Source organism: Plecotus auritus (assembly GCF_963455305.1).
Source record: "Plecotus auritus genome assembly, chromosome: 10".
Classification (NCBI taxonomy): domain Eukaryota; kingdom Metazoa; phylum Chordata; class Mammalia; order Chiroptera; family Vespertilionidae; genus Plecotus; species Plecotus auritus.
This window is the reverse complement of record NC_137785.1, coordinates 20,633,239-20,653,131: the sequence shown is the minus strand read 5'-3', so window position 1 is coordinate 20,653,131 and position 19,893 is coordinate 20,633,239. Positions and strand designations below refer to the sequence as shown.

Sequence of the window (19,893 nt, the reverse complement as noted above, 5' to 3'; positions counted from 1 at the left end):
CTGAAGGGCAGGTCCCTCACTCTGCTGCACTGGCCTCTCTGCGTTCCTTGTCCAAGGCAGGCCTTTGCCCAGCCGTTTCTTTTGCCTGAACACTCCTCTTGAACTTTATATAGCTGCTTTCTCATTCCCAGCTCAGCCTGTCACCTCCCCGAAAAGTTCTTCTTACCCCTAACATCTAAAGAGGCCTTGGTCTGCCCTAGCTGGTTTAGAGTCCGCCTGCGGACTGAAGGGTCCCTGGTTTGATTCTGGTCAAGGGCACGTGCCCAGGTGGCGGCATGATCCCCAGTAGGGGGCGTGCAGGAGGTAGCTGATCAATGATTCTCTCATCGTTGATGTTTCTATCTCTCTATCCCACTCCCTTCCTCTCTGAAATCAATAAAAATATATTTTAAAAAATAAAATAAATTAGTAAGAGGCCCTGATCACTTTCACTCATCCCTCAATCCCGTGGTCACTTCACTGCCCGTCTCCCTGGCTGGAGCAGTCAGCACACGTGGGCAGGGGCTTGTCTGTCTTGCTCACGGAGGTCCCAGCTCCCAGAACAGGCCTGGCACAGGGTAGGGGCTGTGCAGCAGCAAACAAGTGGAAATCAAACCCATGTGAATCCCTCACCTTCAAATGGAGCCTGCAACTTGGAAAGCCACCAGCAGAGAGAGAGACAGAAACAGGTGAAATCTAGGGAGGGGGAGGGCAGAGTGACAGAACCGAGGCAGCTTTCTGTTTAGGGAGGAGGCCCAACTGCACGCTGACCGTGGCCAGCACTCCCTTGGACTTGGGGCCTGCAGCAGAGACATGGCCCACATGTGTGCAGGGAGCCTGACATTCAGAGACAGAGCCAGCTCTTCATTGTGACCCCTCCATCACATGCTTTGTGTGAAAAACAATCCTGTGACTCACCTTGAAGGAGGGGAGGAAAACATTTGAAAGTCAAAAATATATTAAAACAGCTATTTTCTTCTCTCAGCACTGGCCTCCCTTCCCAGTGCCCCTTGCCCACCACCCGCCACTGCCTTTCAGAGAAAAGATGCCCAGGGCAGGAAGACGGAGGTGCCCCTGCTGCAGCCCAGGGTCTGGGGAGGTCCCTCCAGCCTGGGAGTGAGGCTGCTAACAGTCTCAACAGGCTCGACGCCACTGTCGACGAGGGGGCCGCTGGGAGGCCGGAGGTGCAGGAGGGTCAGGCAGGATGCAGCGGACAGTCGGGCCTTACCACATGGACAGAAAACAGAAGATAATGAATAGAGTGAAGACACGGAGAGAAAAAAAAGTTAAAGTTGGGGGGTGGGGGCCAGAGGAGTGATGGGAGGGAAGTCAGGAAGTGGCAGGGTCGGAGGATAAGGGAGACCCCCCGGGCAACACCTGCTCCTGGGGACCAAAAGGCCGAGAAGCTGGGGTTTGAGGCAGTGGATGCTGCTGAGAAGGAGAGAGGAGATATAGGAGAGAAAAAGGGCACTTGGCACTCGGGAGAGGTAGAAAAGAGGGCCCTGCCAAGGCCACAGTCAGAGAGGACAGAACAGAGGACACGAGAGAAGGGCAAGTCCCAGAGTGGCAAGGCCAGGCCACAACGACCATCTCAGACTCAGTAAACGGGATGCATCCCCACAAAGCTCGGGCCGGGCTGAATGCCTGAGGGAGACCCACAGTGCCATCCAAGGGTGGGCCCTGGCTAAAGACTGATGGAGTCAAGAGCCTGGAGAGGGGCCTGTGCCCCACCTGTGGGCTAGAATGTCCTGCGGCCCAGTCTTTTGAACACGCTCACAGTGCCTGCATGGTCCATCTGGGCACCCAGGCCCTCGCTGGAGCTGCTCCCCCGGGGCCCCAGAGTCCTCTTAATGGTGACCTTGACCTCGGCTGATGACTTACTCTTGGTGCTCGTGACCTGGCTGTCCTGGGCCTCAGGCACAGGGGCAGCCTTGCCCAGTCTCTGGATGATGCTGACTTTGGACAGGGACCCTGGGCGGGAGGGAAGGGCCAGGCGCCGCAATGTAGGGGTGTTGGCCGTCATCGCTGAGCTTGTGGCCTTGGCTTTGACAGTCAGCACCGGCTGGGGACTGGCCTTGGTTGGGCCCGGGCCTAGCTTCTTCAGGACCCCAGCATATTGTAGGACAGAGCTGCTGCTGTCATTGTCGCTGTCCCAAGCCAGATCCTCATCCATCTCTGGGGTAGCCCCCAGTCGGCTGAAGACTCCCGTGGGCTGTGGAGGTCAGAGACAAGACAAGTGAGTCATTTAGTCATTCATCATGTATTCATGGACAGCTGCCTCATGTGCCTGCTGGCCTCCGAGATTGAAGTTGGGAGAAACACCCATTGGTGACACATAGATATTGGCAGGAGCCATGACGGGGAGGTCCAGGGAACTGGGGGGAGCCCAGAGGAGGCTCCTGACCTTGGGTGGAGGTCAGGAAAGGCTCCCTGGAGAAGGGACATCTAAGATGAGATCTGAGAGTTGACCGGAAGTGGGTCTAGTAAGGAGGAGAAAGCACATGCCACAAAGAGGTAAGGCCATCAGCTAAGGTTTACAGATGAACAGGAAAGACAAATTTGGTCATGACTTGACAGATATTTTCTGAGTCCTGACTCTGTACCTGGCCCTGTGCTGGGTGGTGCTGGGGACACAGGGGTGCCCAAGACAGGCCTGGCCCTGTCCTCAGGGGGCTCACAGTCCAGAGAGGAAGACAGACCTGGTGCTGGAAATGACACAAGTAATTCTCTAATTACGACAGTGATACATTCTGTGGAGGGGAGGAGGGTGCTGGAGAGCAGGAGACAGGGAAGCCTCGTCTCTTCTCAGAGTTCAGGGAAGCTTTCGGAAACACCAACATTTAAGCCAGACCCTCAAGACCGAATCAGCAGCAAAAGGAGCAGCTAAGTCCCCAAGGCCGGAGTAAGAATCACGGCAGCACTCGCTTGGGCCAAGCTCTTGATGTGGCTCCATCTTCAAGCATATGATCCTGAGTGCCATTAGCATGCTCATGCCAAGATTCTAGGAAGTGAGAAAAGGCCAGGGTGGGTGAGGCCTGGTGGGTGAGGGGCTGAGGCAGGAAATGCAGCTGGTGACACTGAAGGGTGCTTACCATGCCCCAGACTCCATAGCACCATGCAGGTACCTCTCACTTAATCCTCATGATCACCCTATGAGGTGGCTACTATAGAGGAAACCAAGGTAGGGAGGGCATAAGTGACATGGCCAAGGCCATGCAGCCAGGCGGTGGCAGATTCACACTGTGCAGCAGGCCCAGGTGGGGTGCTCCTACGCACGCACCATGCCTAGGGCCTATGACTACAGGGCCAAGGGGAGAAGAGTGGGCTTGCAGGGGGCGGCAGGCGGCCTGTCCTGTGGCAGCACATACTGCTGCTGTGGGAGAAGGGCTGCAGGGGTTCTCAGTAGCTGCACAGTGACCAGTTAGGAGGCCACTGCCCTATCCAGACAGGGAGAGGTGGCAGAGCAGGCAAGACAGATGGCGCCATCCGTCTGGTGACTGCCTAGAATGAGGACCATGGGGCGTCCCTGAGACAGGGCCCAGGAGAGCGGTTGCTTTGGGGGATGATGCTGAAGATGGTTTGGGACAGGGCAGCATCCAGGAGTCAGCCAGACCCCAGGACTGGACATCGGGACAGGTCAGGGCAGAAGACAGGGAAGCCGCCAATGCAAAGAAGAGAACTGAGGCTGGAAAGGTAGGTGAGATGGGCCCAGGGTGTGCCAGGGTGAGATGTGGGAAGTGTCAGGAACAACACCCAGGGAGGACAAGAATTTGAGAGCCCCGAGTGGCTCCCCAATCTCCAACTCACTTTATTGCCCGTCGTTGTGTCTGCCTTGGTCTCGGCACCGAGGCGGTCGAACACAGACGTCCTGTGGAGACCTGGAGGGAAGCGAGGCCATCATTCAGCACCTGCTGAGTGGCCCCTGTGGCCCAGACCCGGGTGAATATGTGCAGGCAAGGGAGGGGACAACATGGCAGCCTGGACCCCAAGCAGCGCTGGTACAATAGGCACAGACTGGGCCCAGTTAGGCTAAGTCTACACTTTTTGGTTAACACTGACCTTAACCCACCAGCTCCTGGCTGGTGTCAACTGTGGGAAGGATGAACTAAAACTGACATATGTTCCTTGTACCTCGTACAAGTTCATCAAGTGTGTGTGCAGGAATTCTTGATCACTACTCGGGCCTCTCACTCTTTTTGGGGTCATAGGCCTCTGAGAAAATCTGATGAATGGTAACAAGTTCTCTCTCTAAATAACAACCTAAACAGTCACCAACAGAATGCTTGATACGATATATGAATGCTATGGAAATATTAAACAATCATTAGCAAGAATGAGCATAGCTGTTCCTCGGTATCTGAGGGGGACTAGTTCCAGTACCCCATGAATACCAAAATCCGCGAAGCTCAAGTCCCTCATATAAAATGGCACAGTATGTGCAAATCATCTCTATTTCCATGGTGTTAAAGCAGGGTACACCTACTTATCACTATGTCATTACAGGGATCAAGGGTAGCACTCAGCACGTGGCAAATTCAAGTTTTGCTTTTTGGAAATTTCTGGGCTTTTTTTCCCCCCTTAAATATTTTATTTTATTTTATTTTTTCCTTTTTTTGTTAACCCTCACCAGAGGATATTTTTTCCCATTGATTTTTAGAAAGAGTGGAAGGAAGACAGGGGTAATGGGGAGGGAGGGAGAGAGAGAGAAACATTGATGTGAGAGAGACACATCGATCGGTTGCCTCCCACATGCACCCTGATTGAGGTGGGGATCAAACCTGCAACCCAGGTACATGCCCTTGACCAGGAATCAAACCCGCAACCCTTCGATGCACTGGCCGATGCTCTAACCACTGTGAACACCAGCCAGGGCCTCCCTGAATATTTCCAATCTGCAGTTAGTTGAGTCCACGGATGCAAAACTCATGGATACGGAGGATGGACTGTAGATGTACGTACACTAAAGTGAAAAGATCTCAGTAGAAGAGTAATAGAACAATACCTATAGGATGATGCTACACATTTAGAAGGAAAAAAATGCCCATATGTGTGTGGACACATATACAGATGCAAGTTAAGTTCATGGATGTTAGTCTGGAAAAATTAGCAACAGGCAGGGAGATGGGAGGGAGGGAAACAGTCTGTTTTTACTGTATATGCTTCTGCATCATCTGAACGTTTTCCCATTAGAACACAGACTATATTCTGAGTCCACAGAACGCCATCTCCATACTGCCAAATACAAGCTGCAGCACTGGACTGAATCTCAACCAGACCCCTCGGGCTCATAATGACAGTTCCCACTTCTTGGGGCACCTGCCCTCAGACAGGCACAGCACAGCTTTAGAGGCAGCCATCACCAAATCCATGCCCCTGAACCCTCCCCACCCTCACCCGGTGAAGAGCGCCAGGCTGAGGGACTAAGCAGACCTGCAACACTAACCTCGGGACACAAGGGCAGAGGTGGTGACCTACCCCCTCCTCTATGGCTACCATCACTGTTCCCTTGGTCCAAGGTCCCCTGGGTCCCTTTAGAGCCTGCTTCTCAGCCAATGCCAGTGGGATGAGACCAAAAAGGAAACACAGTCTATGCCAGCGTACACCCCTGCCCGGCCAGTACCTTTCGCCGCCTGCTGTTGCTCAAGGATCTTGCGGGTCCGGGGGGTGGTGCCTTTGGGCATGTTGATGATGTATTTTCCCTCCATCTCAGCAGTGACCCTGCGGCGCTTGGTGGGAACAGTCAGGCTCTCCTCTTCCCGGCGGGCCACGGCAGCTGGGGAAGAAGGTGTGGCTGAGCGCCTTCTAGGATAGAATGTTCTCCCAGGATAGGGACCAGATGCCCTGCAAAGGGCACATATGTGCCCTTCATCTCCATGCATCCGCATGACTGGAACCCCTTATCTTCCCAACCACCCCTATCACCACTGACTCTGAACCACCGAGAAACTCAGATGAGAAACTCAGAGGTCTGAGCCAGACGGGGCAGAAGGTACTCGGAAACCCCAGGCTGCAGTGGGCCTCCCATTCTCTGCGGCTCTGTCCACCCCAAGCAGACTCACCTCCCAGCCCAGACTCCCTTCAGACCTGGGTTGGGAGGGAAGGTGACAGAGCCCCACCAGGTAGTGGTTTCACAGGTGTGCTCACCTTTCAAAAAGTAATCAAGTCGTAAACTTACAATCTGTATGTAACTAAATTTTAACTCCATTTTTACAAAAAAGAATCCCCTCAAATGTGTCGAGGGGGAAGAGTGCCAGTCCCTCCCAGGCTATCTTTTCAATACTTTAGAAAGTAACTTTAACTTTCTCATGGCATGCAAATCACAAGGCCAGAAGGGGGTTGAGGCACTTCCAAATGCCCCCAGCAAAAAGGGAGCATGCAGGGTGCGAAAGAGGTGGACAGGGCATGATGGGGCTGGGGGTCAGATTACGAAGCCCCCTCCCCGGGCCTCAGGTTCCACTTGTGCCAACATCATGTTATGGGATGGGTCCAACAAAGGGAGAAAGTGGCAACATAGAGAGGGCTTGACAGCCCTAAGGCCAGAGTCCCAATCCCAGCTTTCAAGCTGAGACCTAGAAGAGCAGAGGCCAGCCTCGGAAGTCTGCAAAGGAAGCACACTGCAGAAGAAGGGAACACGGGGCAAAGGCCCCACAGGGGGAAGGAGCCTGGAGGGGGCTGGAGGCAGCGAGCAAGGGAAAGGGACACAAGAGAGGAATCCACTTAGGACTGGATTTTATTGCTGGAATAATGGGAAGCCCTGGAGAGTTCCAGACAAAGGAGTGAAAAGATCTGGTTGAGGGTTCTGAAAGATCCCTCTGGCTGCTGAGAGGAAACAGTAGCTTCTTTACCTTTGACCCCAGGCATCAAGCACAGGGCCGGCACAGTGCGGGGCTCAGTGAACATCTGTTAAAAGACTGAACCACCTATAGTCAACAGTACTGCTGTGTACACTTAAAACTTTGTTAAGAGGGTAGACCTCATGTTAAGTGTTCTGACCCCAATAAAATAAAATTAAAAAGACTGAACCAAGCACTGAGTGAGAACCACAGTGCACCTGTGCTTACATACACCATCTCAAGTGCTTCTGACTGTCCTCTGGGTAGGGTACCCCAGCCCCATCCTACAGACGTGGAAAGCGAGGCCCCCAGAGGTGCAGTGACTTGATCAATTACAAACCCTTTGAACCTGGTGGCCTTCAGGCACTCACAACGCTGGGAACATGACCCCCATCTGCCAACCCACATTCACCTCCAGCTCCTCCCACCACCTGCCCCAGTCCCCTCACCAGCGGCCTTGGCACTCTTTGCTGCCATCTTATTGGACACGGTGACGGAGATCTTAGAGGTACTGGTATCTGGCCGCCTGGGGGGAGTTCCAGGTGGGGAGTCTCGGTTCAAGCTGTTGGCGATCATTCGGGAGGCGGCTGCAGGGAGGAAAGGGAAGAGTCCAGTGCAGTGGGAGGGAGGCCGGCTGGAGGCCAGCCTTGGGACTGAATGGGGAAGGAGCAGCCAGAGTTCCTCTGTGGCTGTGCTGTCCTCCTGTGTGGATGCCTGGGGGTTGGGTGGGTCAGTCTTTCCAGGAACTAGCCTACCCCTCCCTGCCCTGAGGGTCTTTCCTGAGACATAAGACCAGACTGGTCCCTACCATACTTCACCCATCAGTTAGTGATGCAGCCCGGCATGGACCTTGACCCTCCCCTCCACGCTGCACGCAGTTCCCGGAGTACCAACAGGTTTGCTCTGCCTCTTCACACAGGTCTCCTCTCAAATAGTCTCCTCAGAGAACAATTCCCAGACCACCCCATCAACCTGCCCTACACTACACTTTCTCTTTCTTCATAGCCTTTATTGCTGCTTGACATTAAGTTACATTATTTGTTTACTGGTGGATTCTCCCAGAGCATGCAAGCTGCCTGAGGAGACACTGCCTGTTCATTGCTGTATCCCAGTGCCCACAACATTTCTGGCACTTCACAGCCCTCGATAAGCATCTACTGAAAAGATGAACACTACCACCAAACCCCCAACATCTGTGCTAGACAGACCCTACCGATAACCAACTATACAGACAAGGGAACTGGGATTCAGAGTGGGGGTCACTCAGCCAGGCCTGGGAATGTGGGTCTGGCTCCAGCTGGGCTGGGGCAAGAAAAGCAGTGACCTCCCTCTGGGCGTGGGGGACAGTATCTGATGGACCTTGTTTTCTGTAGAGCAAGAGAGGGCAGTGGTCGGCAAACTCATTTGTCAGCAGAGCCAAATATCAACAGTACAATGATTGAAATTTCTTTTGAGAGCCAAATTTTTTAAACTTAAACTTCTTCTAATGCCACTTGTTCAAAATACTCGCCCAGACCGTGGTATTTTGTGGAAGAGCCACACTCAAGGGGCCAAAGAGCCGCATGTGGCTCGGGAGCCGCGGTTTGCTGACCACTGCCCTAGGGTGTAAGGTGAGAACTGTAGCATGTAAGGCTAAGTAGCAGAGGCCAATCCCAGAGTGGGAGGGAGACAGTCGGGGACACGTATAATCATGGCAAGTTAGCACCATTTAGGCAGAGGGAAAACAACTGTCTGTCTCTCCTGAATGTTAGCATCAGGTGCTTTGTGCTCTGACATCGCGACTGCTGCTCACAGACACATACACGCGATATTACCAAGTGTACACAAGTGGCCACATCAGGAATGCTGTTGTGGAGAACTCTTCCCCTCTTTCCTTCTTTGCCTGTTTCCTCTTACTATTTGATTGCCTATTTTTTCCACTAGTGTTTTGTTTTAATTAATTTTTAAAGTTTATTTTAAACTACTTAAGATATTCAGAATGGTACGAAGAGTACATATATCTATTTTCATTTATACAGACGTGAAAGACTAGCAAAACTGACCTATGCTGCTAGAAATCAGGGTGGTAGGCACCTGAGATGGTTGGGGTCACTGTCACGCTTGTTGCTGGATTTGGACGCTGCTGCCCACATGGAGTCGCGTCTGTGAAGTCATTCAGCTGTACTGCTGTGATCTGAACCCTTTTCTGCATGTAAGTTGTAGGAGGTGTTTACAGAAACAAACCCCCAATTTGTTCAGCCTCCCTGGACCATGCGTTTGGGCAGGCCCTGCCCACAATGACTCTGGGTTGAGCCATGTGACTGGCTCTGGCCAATGGGACAAGAGCAAATGTTATACAAGCAGAGGCTTGGAGGTGATTTGAAAAATGGGGGCTGCCTTCCTATGCTGCTTTTGGGAGTCCTGCAACCACCCTTGTACGGATGAGCCTGAGCTAGCTGCTAGAAAATGAGACTTATGTGCCCAAATTTCCCCTGTTGACGTCAAGCCAACCATCAGATGTGTGTTGAGGTCTCCTAGATCACCCATCGAGACCAGCTGAGCTGGCCCAGAGCAGAAATGACCAACTAAGTCATAAAACCATGGGAAATAAATGTTGGTGTTTTAAACCAGTTTTGGAGTGGCTTTCTAAGTAGCAAAGGCTAACAAATATGCATGTTACATTTTTTAGGTGGTTTTTTTTTTAGGTTTATTTTTTTTAATGTATCATAATAATAAAGAAACAAAAGTATAACTAGAGCCGGTTCTCACCATTCACTGATTCCATATTTTCAAATTCACCTCTTCACTAAAATTTACTTGTAACCCCCAAAACTAACACTCATAGTGCCTCTGTGGTCATTCACAGACATGCACAGAATGGAGAAAAACTTGAGTCACCCAACACCCACACCCCCAATTGAGGTCAAACAAGCCACACGCTGTGTTCTTGTTTCAGTTCTCATACTGTAACCAAGTGGTCTATGATTGTGCTGATTAAAACGGCCCCCTAAGCATAGCACTGAAGTGCTGTCTGTGCTCCTAAGTGCAAGGAGGCACTGATGTATGTGCCTCATGGGAAAAATACTTGTGTGAGATTAGCTCCGTTCAGGAATGAGTTATAGTGTTATTGACCAAGTTCAATGTTAATGAATCAACAATATATAGTAAATAAGGCGTCTTTAAATGGAAACTCGCATAAAAGAAAGTTCAGTATTGATCAGCTAAGGGAAAAATGTGGTGATCAGAGGTTTGCAGGAACCTAACCTTGTATTCCCCGTGGGAGCGTGATTCAGTGTTCACTAATTCAGTGTTCGCAGTGACCTTACAGGACAGAACTACCACCAGCCCCTCCTCACCCAGCGTATTTTTCCCTAAGAGAAGAGGGCCTCAGATGCCTTTACTGCCACCTCTGCAGACTCCAGGTGTGTTCCCTTCACTGCAGGAGTGTAAGAATGAGCAGATGGGACTCACCACTAGGGGTGCCTCGGCGAATCTCGCCCGGGACGGGGCTAGCGCTGCAGGGCACCGACTCAGTAGCAGCTTTGCACATGTCCTATAAAAAAAAAAAGTGCCTGGGTTACCAGGGGGATGGGGCATCAGGTGAGGGAACAGGGAACTCAGAAAACTAAACCAAACTAGGGGTATCAGAGCTGCTAGAGAAAAGATTTCAAGACATTTCACTCCTAACCAGGAGAAAACAGACAAACCCTAACTGAGGAACAGTCTACAAAACATCTGACCAGTGCTCTTCAAAACTGTCAAGGTCATGTCAAATCACTATGTCAACACCTGAAACTAAGATAATATTGTGTGTCAACTGTAAGTGAAAAATAAATTTAGCTCTGGCCAGGGAGCTTAGTTGGTTAGAGCCTTGTCCCCATAAGCTAAGGCTGTGGGTTTGATCCCCAGTTAGGGCACATCCACGAAGCAACCAATGAATGCATGAATAAGTGGAACAACAAATCAATGTTTCTCTTTCTCTCTCAAATAAATTGTTAGAGAGAGAGACAAAGAAGACATCAGTCAATGCAGTGAGGCATCCTGGAACAGGAAAAGGGTATCAATGGAAAATGAATGAAATCCAAAAAGTCTGTAGTTTAGTTAATGCTAGCACTCTAGTGTTCATTTCTTAGTTTTGACAAATGTACCATCACTATGTAAGATGTTAACATTAGGAGAAGCTGAGTAAAGGACACACAGAAACTTTCTGTACTATTGTTGGAACATTTCTAGAAATCAAAAATTATTCCCAAATTTAAAAGTTTAGCCCTAACCGGTTTGGCTCAGTGGATAAAGCGTCGGCCTGAGGACTCAAGGGTCCCAGGTTCGATTCCGGTCAAGGGCATATACCTTGGTTGCAGGCACATCCCCAGTAGGGGGTGTGCAGGAGGCAGCTGATCGATGTTTCTCTCTCACCGATGTTTCTAACTCTCTCTCCCTCTCCCTTCCTCTCTGTAAAAAATCAATTAAAATATATTTTAAAAAAATAGAAGTTTAAAGAAAAGAAGTGTTGCTCTGTGACCATCTCCGTGATAACTCAGAGAATGCCCCTGGCTGGAGAAAGCCCTCACTGCAGGGGCTTGTTCTGGATGGGGGAACTATGAAGACAATCTCTGGGATGGAGGGAGCTACTGGATATGAGAATAACCCACCAGCCGCTACATGTAGAGTGGAGTGCTGGAGTACAGCTCTGAAGCAAGTTTCCTTCTTGGTCAAGTGAAGGGAGGAGCAAATACGTATAAATGAGTTAATAAGTATAAAGGGCAGAGACAGCCTGGCAGGCACGGCAAGCACATGGTTAAGTGTTAGCAATCGTAACTTCACAAGCACTTCACTCCAAACCTGGCACTCCTTGCCACATACACTATTTGGTAGATGGCCAAAGCCACCCTATGTAGCAGGGTGTGCGAAAAGCCTGTTTCAGAGAGACTCAGGGAGGTGAAATCATTTGTCTAAGGACACTGTAACCAGAGGGGCCAACCAGAGGGGCCAATAATGAATGGAACCACCACACTGTTGGCCAAATCACCAACTGGATCCCACATAGGAAGCTTCTGTCCTGGGGACAGAGAAGAATCCTGGTCATGATAATTATATTAGTAAGATGACAACTAGTAATAATAACACGGAGAGCTCTTACTGAAGCCCTACTGTTTACACTGTACTAGGCTTTATACAATATAATATTTACAATCACCCTGCAAAATAGGCTTGCCTATGTGCATACTACAGATGGACAAAGGCTCAGAGAGGTTAGGCAATGTGCCCAATGTCACACAGCAAATGTAGAACCAGCCTTGGATCCCAGGTCTGTCTACCTTTGCTTTTAAGCCTCCTGTCAGCTCTGCCACTGCCCCTCCCCCCCCAACCCTAAACCCAGGAACAGAGAGATGGCACAGAGCACCCACCTGGCGGTGTACCACCTTGGCATGCTTGAGGATGGCAATGATGTCGCCCACCACAGTCACGCCCAGCTCATTCATGATTTCCTTGTTAAGATCCAGCAGCATGCTCTTCTGGATCCTGTAGGGGAGGGTCAGCAGTGAGGCCACGGTGGACCAGGGCGGGTGGGCCAGCCAGCTCCCTGTTTAACTCATCCCCTCCCCGAGTTTAACTCATCCCCTCGGTGCCCCTTACCTATTATCCACAAACATCACAGCGTAATTGACAGCAGGTCCCGGAGGAATGCCGGCTTCCTTAAAGAACTGGATCCACTCAGAAGTGGCTGGTGGGGTGGACAGGACTCATTACTCACATTGTTCTCTTTAGAGAACAGCCACAGCAAAACCACAACAGCAACGGCTCCCACAAATTAAATGCTTATCAAATGCCAGGCCCTGGGCTGAGTGCTTTACACAGATGATGGAATTACGTCTGCCTGACAATCTGTGGTTAAGCAGCATTGACTCCCCCACTTTGCCAATGAGGAAGCAGGTGGGTTGGGGGGGCCACCTCGCCCCTGGCTTACTGTTTCTAAACTTCCTTCTTGTTTTCTTTGGTGTGACCTTCAAATTGACCCTGCTCTGTTAGGCCAGGTGTTAGGTAAGATCACTGATTTCAAGTAAAATCTTTCTTTTCTTTTTTAATATCTCTGAAACCAGGATCTATCTCACAATTGATGGTGTGCCACAGTTGTCTTTTGTGGGTTTTTTTAAAAAATATATTTTTATTGATTTCAGAGAGAAAAGGAGAGGGAGAGAGACATAGAAGCATCAATGATGAGAGAATCATTGATCGGCTTCCTCCTGCACACCCCTACTGGGGATCAAACCCCCAACCCTGGCATGTGCCTTGACAGACCTGACGTGGAATCAAACTGTGACCTAATTCATAGGTCGATGCTCAATCACGGAGCCACCCCAGCCAGGCTGCCAGTTTAATTGGCAACATTCTTTTTCTTTCTCATGATACATAATATTACATCCAACATTCCATGCTACTTTGTTTATTTTAATCCTCACTCAAGGACATGCTTAGAGAAAGGAAGGGAGAGGAAGGGAGGGAGGGGGCAGGAGGAGAGAAATATCAAATCAAACCCAAAACCCTTCAGAGCATAGGATGACACTCCAACCACCTGAGCCACACTGGTTGGGGGGTGGGCAATGCTAGTTGAGATTAGAAAAAATCTGGTATTGCTGTGCTCATTTTGCTTGAGACAACTGAGGCTCAGTGCAGGAAGAGACACACTCCAGGTCAGATGTTTCATAGGTGGCAGTGCAGGGCTCGGCACAAACCCACAGCCACACCTCTCCCAAGGAGGCCCCTGCCCACCAGGCCACAGGCCTGCATCTCTAATTGAGAAAGGTGGGCTCCTGCCCAGAGGAAACAGTATCTTCTATTCTGCATGGGCTCTGGGCACCTGCTTAGCCAGGGCACCCTGGTTTCCATCAGCCAAAAGCAGGCACTTTTGTCTAAGTATCGAAAAGCACCACGTAATGATTCCATTTATATGAAACTAGAGGCCTGGTGCATGAAATGTGTGCATGGGGGGAGTGTCCCTCAACCCGGCCTGCACCCTCTCTAATCCCGGGGATCGGGCCTAAACCAGCAGTCGAACATCCCTCTCACAATCCGGGACCACTGGCTCCTAACTGCTCACCTGCCTGCCTGCCTGATCACCCCTAACTGCCCCCCCTGCCAGCCTGATCACCCTTAACCGCCTCTTCCTGCTGGCCTGGTCACCCCCAACTGCCCTCCCCTGCTGGCCTGGTTGCCCCTTACTACCCCCCCTACTGGCCTGGTCACCCCCAACTGGCCTCCCCCCCCCCGCCGGCCTGGTCGCCAACTGCCCCCTCCGCCAACCTGGTCGCCCCATGTAGCCTGCTGTTCAGTCGTTTGGTCGTCCCTCACTAACCCCCCTGCCGACCTGGTCACCCCACGCAGCCTGCTGTTCCATCGTTTGGCTGTCCTTCACTAACCCCCCCTGCCGGCCTGGTTGCCTCATGCAGCCTGCTGGTCAGTCGTTTGGTTGTCCCTCACTAAGCCCCCTGCCAGCCTTGTCGCCCCACACAGCCTGCCAACCTGCTGTTCAGTTGTTACTGTTACTGTGACAGCATCTCGGACAATTTGCATATTCCTCTATTATTAGTATAGATGTCCAGAACAGGTAAATCTAGAGATCCATAGAGGCAGAAAGTGGATTTGTGGATTAGTGGTGCCAGGGTCCAGGGGTGGAGGGAGTGACTGCTAATGGACATTGGGTTTTTGGGGGGAGATGAAAATGTTTTGAAATAAATCAATTGTGGTGATGGTTGCACAAATCTGTGAATAGAAAGAGATATGTAGCCCTACCCAGTTTGGCTCAGTGGATAGAGAATTGGCCTGTGGACTCAAGGGTCCTGGGTTCGATTCCGGTCAAGGGCACATGATTCCAGGCTGTGGGCTTGATCCCCAGTGGGGTGTGTGCAGGAGACAGCCAATCAATGATTCTCTCTCATCACTGATGTTCTAGCTCTCTCTCCCTCTCCCTTTCTCTCTGATATCAATAAAAATATATTTTGAAAAAAGAAGAAAAGAAAAAGATATGTACATAAACTTCTGAACTGTAGCCTTTAAACAAGTCATTGTAAAAATATGAACTATATATCAATCAAGCTCTTAAGGGGAAAAAAAAGTACCACATAGGTTGGGAGTAGGAACTGCAAAAAAAAAACTATGCTCAGGATTTTACATGCAATAACCTCCTTAATCCTTATTACATCCTAGGTTGTAGGAAGTATTAGTATCTCCATTTTATAGGTGAGAAAACTGAGACTCTGAGAGGCCATGTGGGAGATCTGCTGGACTTCAATACCCAAGTTCTTTATGGCTAAACGAGGCTGCAGGAGGCAAAGATACAGAGAAGAAGCGGGTAGGCCTTGAGCAGGCCTGGCCCCACCTCCATGGTCCTCACAGTACAGCTGTTCCTGCCTGTGACCGGCCCTCCCTCCCCCACCACGTCTTCCCCAACAAGGTCATACCTCAAAGAGGGCAGTGGGGAGAGGGGGCCCCGGAGAGAAGTCCACAGACTCACCCATTGTCACTGAGACCATTGTCGCCCTGGCCTTCACGCAGCTCCCTGGAGCCTGGAAGAGAGAACAAGGGGAGAGGGCTCATGAGTTGCCACCGGCTGTGAGTGCTTGTCCCTCTTGCGCTGCCTGTCTATCTGCCTGCCAGAGGAGAGTTCCTGGACTGGGGGCTCAGAGCCCAGGAATAGCCTGGAGCAGCTGGCAGGAAGTCAGCCTGGGACAGAGCTGCCACCACAACTATCACTTTTGCCTGGGACAAGGCCCAGGGACAGCAAATGTCCACAGCCCTATTCCACACACCTCAAAAGTTTCTAACTAGAAAAAGAGAGGAAGGAAAGAGAGAGGGAACAAAGACAGCCCCTACCCAAGACTTTAACCATAAATACTCCATTCATTCATTTATTCATTCATTCAAAAACTGTGTGCTTCACACCTACTATGTGTGAAGCACTGTTCTAGGATCTAGGGATACTGAGGTGAACAAAAACACGGAACCTGGCATTTAGGTAAGGAAAGGGGGAAGGGGAACACAGAGAGGAAACAAGCAGAACAGTTAAGATGTGGTGTGTCAGCCCGGCCGGTGTGGCTTAGTGGTTGAGCATCAACTGATGACCAGGAGGTCATGGTTCAATTTCCAGTCAGGGCACATGCCTGGGCTATGGGCCTGATGCCCAAAAGGGGGCATGCAGGAGGCAGCCAATCAATGTTTTGCCGTTTTATTCTCACATTGATGTTTCTCTCTCTGTCTCCCCCCGTTCCCTTCCTCTCTCTCTAAAAATCAATAAAAATCTTTTTTAAAAAAGGAAAAAAAAGGTGTGGTGTGTCAGAAAGCCTTTAGTGTCTCAGAGAAACATGGAGGGCCTGGGAAGAAAGAGGTTGCAATCCTAAAGAGGGTGATCAGGGAAGAACACTCTAAAGTGACATTCAGAGACCCAACGGTGGTGGAGGAGTGAGCCATGTGGTTTTACAGAAGAAGAGTGTTCCAGGAGAAGGTAAGCACAGTGCCCTGAGCCAGGAGCCCATCTGACATGTTGGAGGGGCGGCGGCAGCTGGCCTGGCTGCAGTGGAGTGAGCGAGGAGAGTGAGAGGAGACAAGGGCAGACAGGTGGGGCACCAAACCATAAGGGGCCTCAGAGAAGAAATGAAAAACCCATTTTCACCTAAGAGATTAGCAGGTGCTAGAAAGGTGTTAGAGATATATTAGCACCAATTAAAACTTTCTCTTGGACATAAATAGCAGCACTGAAAAGAAACTAACGGAAGTAACTTTCTCTCCTGATGATTCCATGCTATCTGACTCCAGGAACATCCATCCCAAACTTCCCACTTAGCCCTCATCCTCTTCTCTGACCCTGCCGTATCCACCATTTCCTCTGCCCTCATTCTTCACTCTGCTCCCTGCCACCCACCCCAGCCCCCGACTCTGATCCTTCGCCGTCATCCCCGTCCACCTCCTCTATGGGGTGCAGAAGGCCCTCTGTCCAGCACACTCAATCTGTCCCCATCCCCCCAGCATTCTGATGGCTTAACAGAAGCAGTAAGAGTAAGGACTCTGTAACCATACTGCAGGGTTCAAATCTGGCTCTACCACTTACTACCTGTGTGGCCTTAGCAAATTACTTTACCAGTCGAGTTTCAGTGTCCCCATTTGTAAACTAGGAAGATACAAACGTTCCTTACCTTAGGCAAATGCCGTGAGGGCACATGAGCTTCTATGTATGAAGCACCTGAGACACTGTCTGATGCTCACCAAGTGTGGGCTATTCTTAACTCCCGGGCTTCCCACCCCAGCCTTTCCTCTAACACTCAGGGGCTTTGCCTACCTCCCAGTTTTCACACAGAATGTCACTTGTGCCTGGAATGTTTATCTTCTCCTGTTCTCCTGGCAAGCCCTTCTTCACTCCGCCTTGCTGCTGCCTGCTTTGTGAAGCTTCCCCACACATGAGATTCTCTCCTCTGCCCCCAGCGAGGATTCATCCTGCCTTTCCCTGGCTCCTGCTGCATCCTTCACTGATGAACATGATCACCGACATCATTCCACCCTGAACTTGACTCTCTAACACCCACTTTCCCTCCTGGATTTTACTACTGGACCAGGATAACATACTGCATTTCTCAAAGGGCAGGGCAAGAAGAGGCTTCAATAAGTCAGGCGGAAAAACATCTCATACACCAGGACCAGAGCCAGGCATATACTGATGCCTCACAACCTCCTCATGAGTGAGGACTAGTATCAGACCCATTTTAATCAATGAAAGAAACCAACTCATTGAGGTGCAGTCATTTGCCAAATGCCACGTCTAGCAAATGGCTTTACTGGGATTCAAAAACAAGTTCTCTCCGATTCCAGTGCCCATGCAGTAGCTCCTACTGAACGTTCACGTGCCAGGGACTGAGTATATACATATCTCAGTAATTCCTCACAACCACAGGGGAAGAAAGTAAAAATGAGCCCCATGTTACAGGTGAGAATGGCAGCTCCAAGGTCACACAATAAGTAACTACAGGGCCTGGACTTGAACCCAAGTCAGTCCAATGGCTATGATAATGCTGGCCAAGGGCTTACTATGAGCCAGGCACTATGACCTGTCTTTGCAAGGTTTCAGTTATGCTTACCAGAAGCCTTGAAGTACTGGTATCCTCCTACAGCTGCAGAATTCCCTGCTGGACTCAGTTTCCTCTCTCCACCATTAAAAGCCCATCTCCAGCGCTGACTCTCTGAATGGTGAAAATTATAACATTAATAATAATGGAAAAATGACCACTCCCAAAACTCAAGTAATTACCATATACCAGATAACCTGTGCTAAGCCCTTAGAAGGCATGGATCCAAATCCTAATTTACCACTTCCTAACCCTGACTCGGGCAAATGGCTTAACCTTTCTTTCTTTTTTTTAAATTGGTTTCAGAGAGGAAGGGAAAGGGAGAGATAGAAACATCATTGATGAGCGCAGCCGGCATCGCTCAATAGTTGAGCGTCAACCTATGAACCAAGAAGTCACAGTTCGATTCCTGGTCAGAGTATAAGCCCAGGTTGTTGCTATCTCTCTCGCCCTCTCTTCCTCTCTGAAATCAATAAAAACATATTTTTTAAATAAAGAAACATCAATGATAAGAGAGAATCATTAATCAGCTGCCTCCCGCACACCCCACACTGGGGATCAAGCCCACAACCCAGGCATGTGCCCTGACCAGGAATTGAACTGTGACCTCCTGGTTCATAGGTTGACGCTCAACCACTGAGCCACGCCAGAGCCAGAGCCGGAGCTGCGCAGGCAGGGCAACCTTTCTGGATTTCACGTCCCTCGGTTATAAAATAAGAATGATGAGTATCTATTCTTAAAGGAGTAAATGAGTTCAAAAACACCAAGCACTTGGAATAATGCTCAACAGGTGATATGTGTATGAGTTCATAAACACCAAGCACTTAGAACAACGTTCAGCAGGTGATGTGTGCATTAAATAAAATAAATAAATATTCAGTGAGCTAGGAAAAGGAAAGGACAGTCACTGACTTATACCAGCCCTATGCAAAGTGTGAGCTGGGAACAGAGTATTAGGTAACTTGATGAGTTCCTGACAATATGGAATCACACTCAATTTAATGAACTGTTCTGCTTCCATTGTATTTCAGGTTAAGAGTTCCTTCTCATGGCCAGTTTTCATTAGGATAGCAAAGAACTTTTCCTTCTCAAGTTGACTGACTGGAGGAAAATGCATCAGTAGTTTTAAAGAAAAAGAAAAATCATGGGATTTGGAAAATTTGTAAGTGGCAGGATGTCGATTTCCCTGACTCCAGATTCCAAGTTGTTCCTGTTGCTGTCTTTGAGCTTCCTCCCTCCTTTTACTTCCTGGGAAGTCGCAGCTACAACAATGACTCTCAAAATCATTATTATGAGTCTACTGAGTTCTACTCAATACTGTCCCAGGCCCTGTGCTAGGAGCTTTACACGCACATTTCATCAGCATCCTGACAAGGACCCTATGATATTTGGACTGTTAGCCCTCACTGCATAAATAAGGTTCAGAGAGGTGAAGGCACAGGCCCACTGCTACAACGTGGAGCTGAGACTTGAACTGAAATCTGTTGGCTTCCAAGTCCAACAATCTTTCACGTTCCCACATCCAGACCTTTCCCGCCAAGCACAAACATCATCATCAAAACTAACAATAATAGTATATTAACGAGTGACCAGTGTGCCAGGCGCAGAGCGAGGGGCTCCGACAAGCGCGAGCTGACTTCTCATTCCAAACCAGATATAGTCATATACTGACCCCCACTCTACAGAGGAGGAAACTGAGGTTCAGAGAAAGAAGTCGTTTATCCAGGACCACAACGCAGCGCCAGTGGGCCTGGATGCCATCCATCCCCACCGTTTCCGGCCCAATCCCACCTCTCCCGGCCCACGCCTCACCTGGCCCTCCGGGCCCGCGCCCACTCGCGCCGCCCGCCCGCCCCTCCGGGCGGAACCAACTGTCAGAACCCCACCCCGCCCCTGGCCCGGAGGTCCATCTCGAAAGCACTACCCCTGCCGCCGGAAGCCGGACTGACCCGCCCGCGGCCGCTCTAGCCACCAGGGCCGCCACCAACGAG

General features: G+C 50.2%; 2 protein-coding genes across 5 annotated transcripts in view; one reads left to right on the top strand and one right to left on the bottom strand.

Moving 5' to 3' along the window:
* Window positions 1-19,893, top strand: part of SNRPA (small nuclear ribonucleoprotein polypeptide A) — a 752,186-nt gene that overhangs the window by 390,757 nt on the left and 341,536 nt on the right. The gene's annotated exons all lie outside the window — the stretch shown is intronic.
* On the bottom strand, window positions 826-19,868 carry LOC308235200 (uncharacterized protein C19orf47). 4 transcript variants are annotated; one of them, XM_080643975.1, is made up of 11 exons: window positions 19,715-19,868; window positions 17,915-18,016; window positions 15,304-15,355; window positions 12,429-12,516; window positions 12,200-12,314; window positions 10,263-10,344; window positions 7,262-7,399; window positions 5,600-5,752; window positions 3,787-3,857; window positions 1,861-2,191; window positions 905-1,202 (listed from the first exon to the last, which is right to left on the bottom strand). In XM_080643975.1, exons 3-11 carry the CDS (start codon window positions 15,320-15,322, stop codon window positions 1,114-1,116), a joined length of 1,086 nt encoding a protein of 361 aa, XP_080500101.1. In that variant the 5' UTR covers window positions 15,323-15,355; window positions 17,915-18,016; window positions 19,715-19,868; the 3' UTR covers window positions 905-1,113. The 4 variants fall into 4 exon arrangements, with proteins under 4 accessions (XP_080500102.1, XP_080500101.1, XP_080500099.1 ...); XM_080643973.1 differs by lacking the exon at window positions 905-1,202 and having other exon boundaries at window positions 1,238-2,191; XM_080643976.1 differs by lacking the exons at window positions 17,915-18,016; window positions 19,715-19,868 and having other exon boundaries at window positions 826-1,202; window positions 15,304-15,478.

Bases quoted from the DNA above. Each gene is read 5' to 3' on its own strand.
- LOC308235200 (XM_080643973.1), bottom strand. The intron at 7,400-10,262 runs GTGAGTCCCATC...TCCTCCCTGCAG, and splicing joins TCGCCGAGGCACCCCTAGTG to CCGCCTCCCGAATGATCGCC. The intron at 5,753-7,261 runs GTGAGGGGACTG...CTTCTTCCCCAG, and splicing joins AAAGAGTGCCAAGGCCGCTG to CTGCCGTGGCCCGCCGGGAA.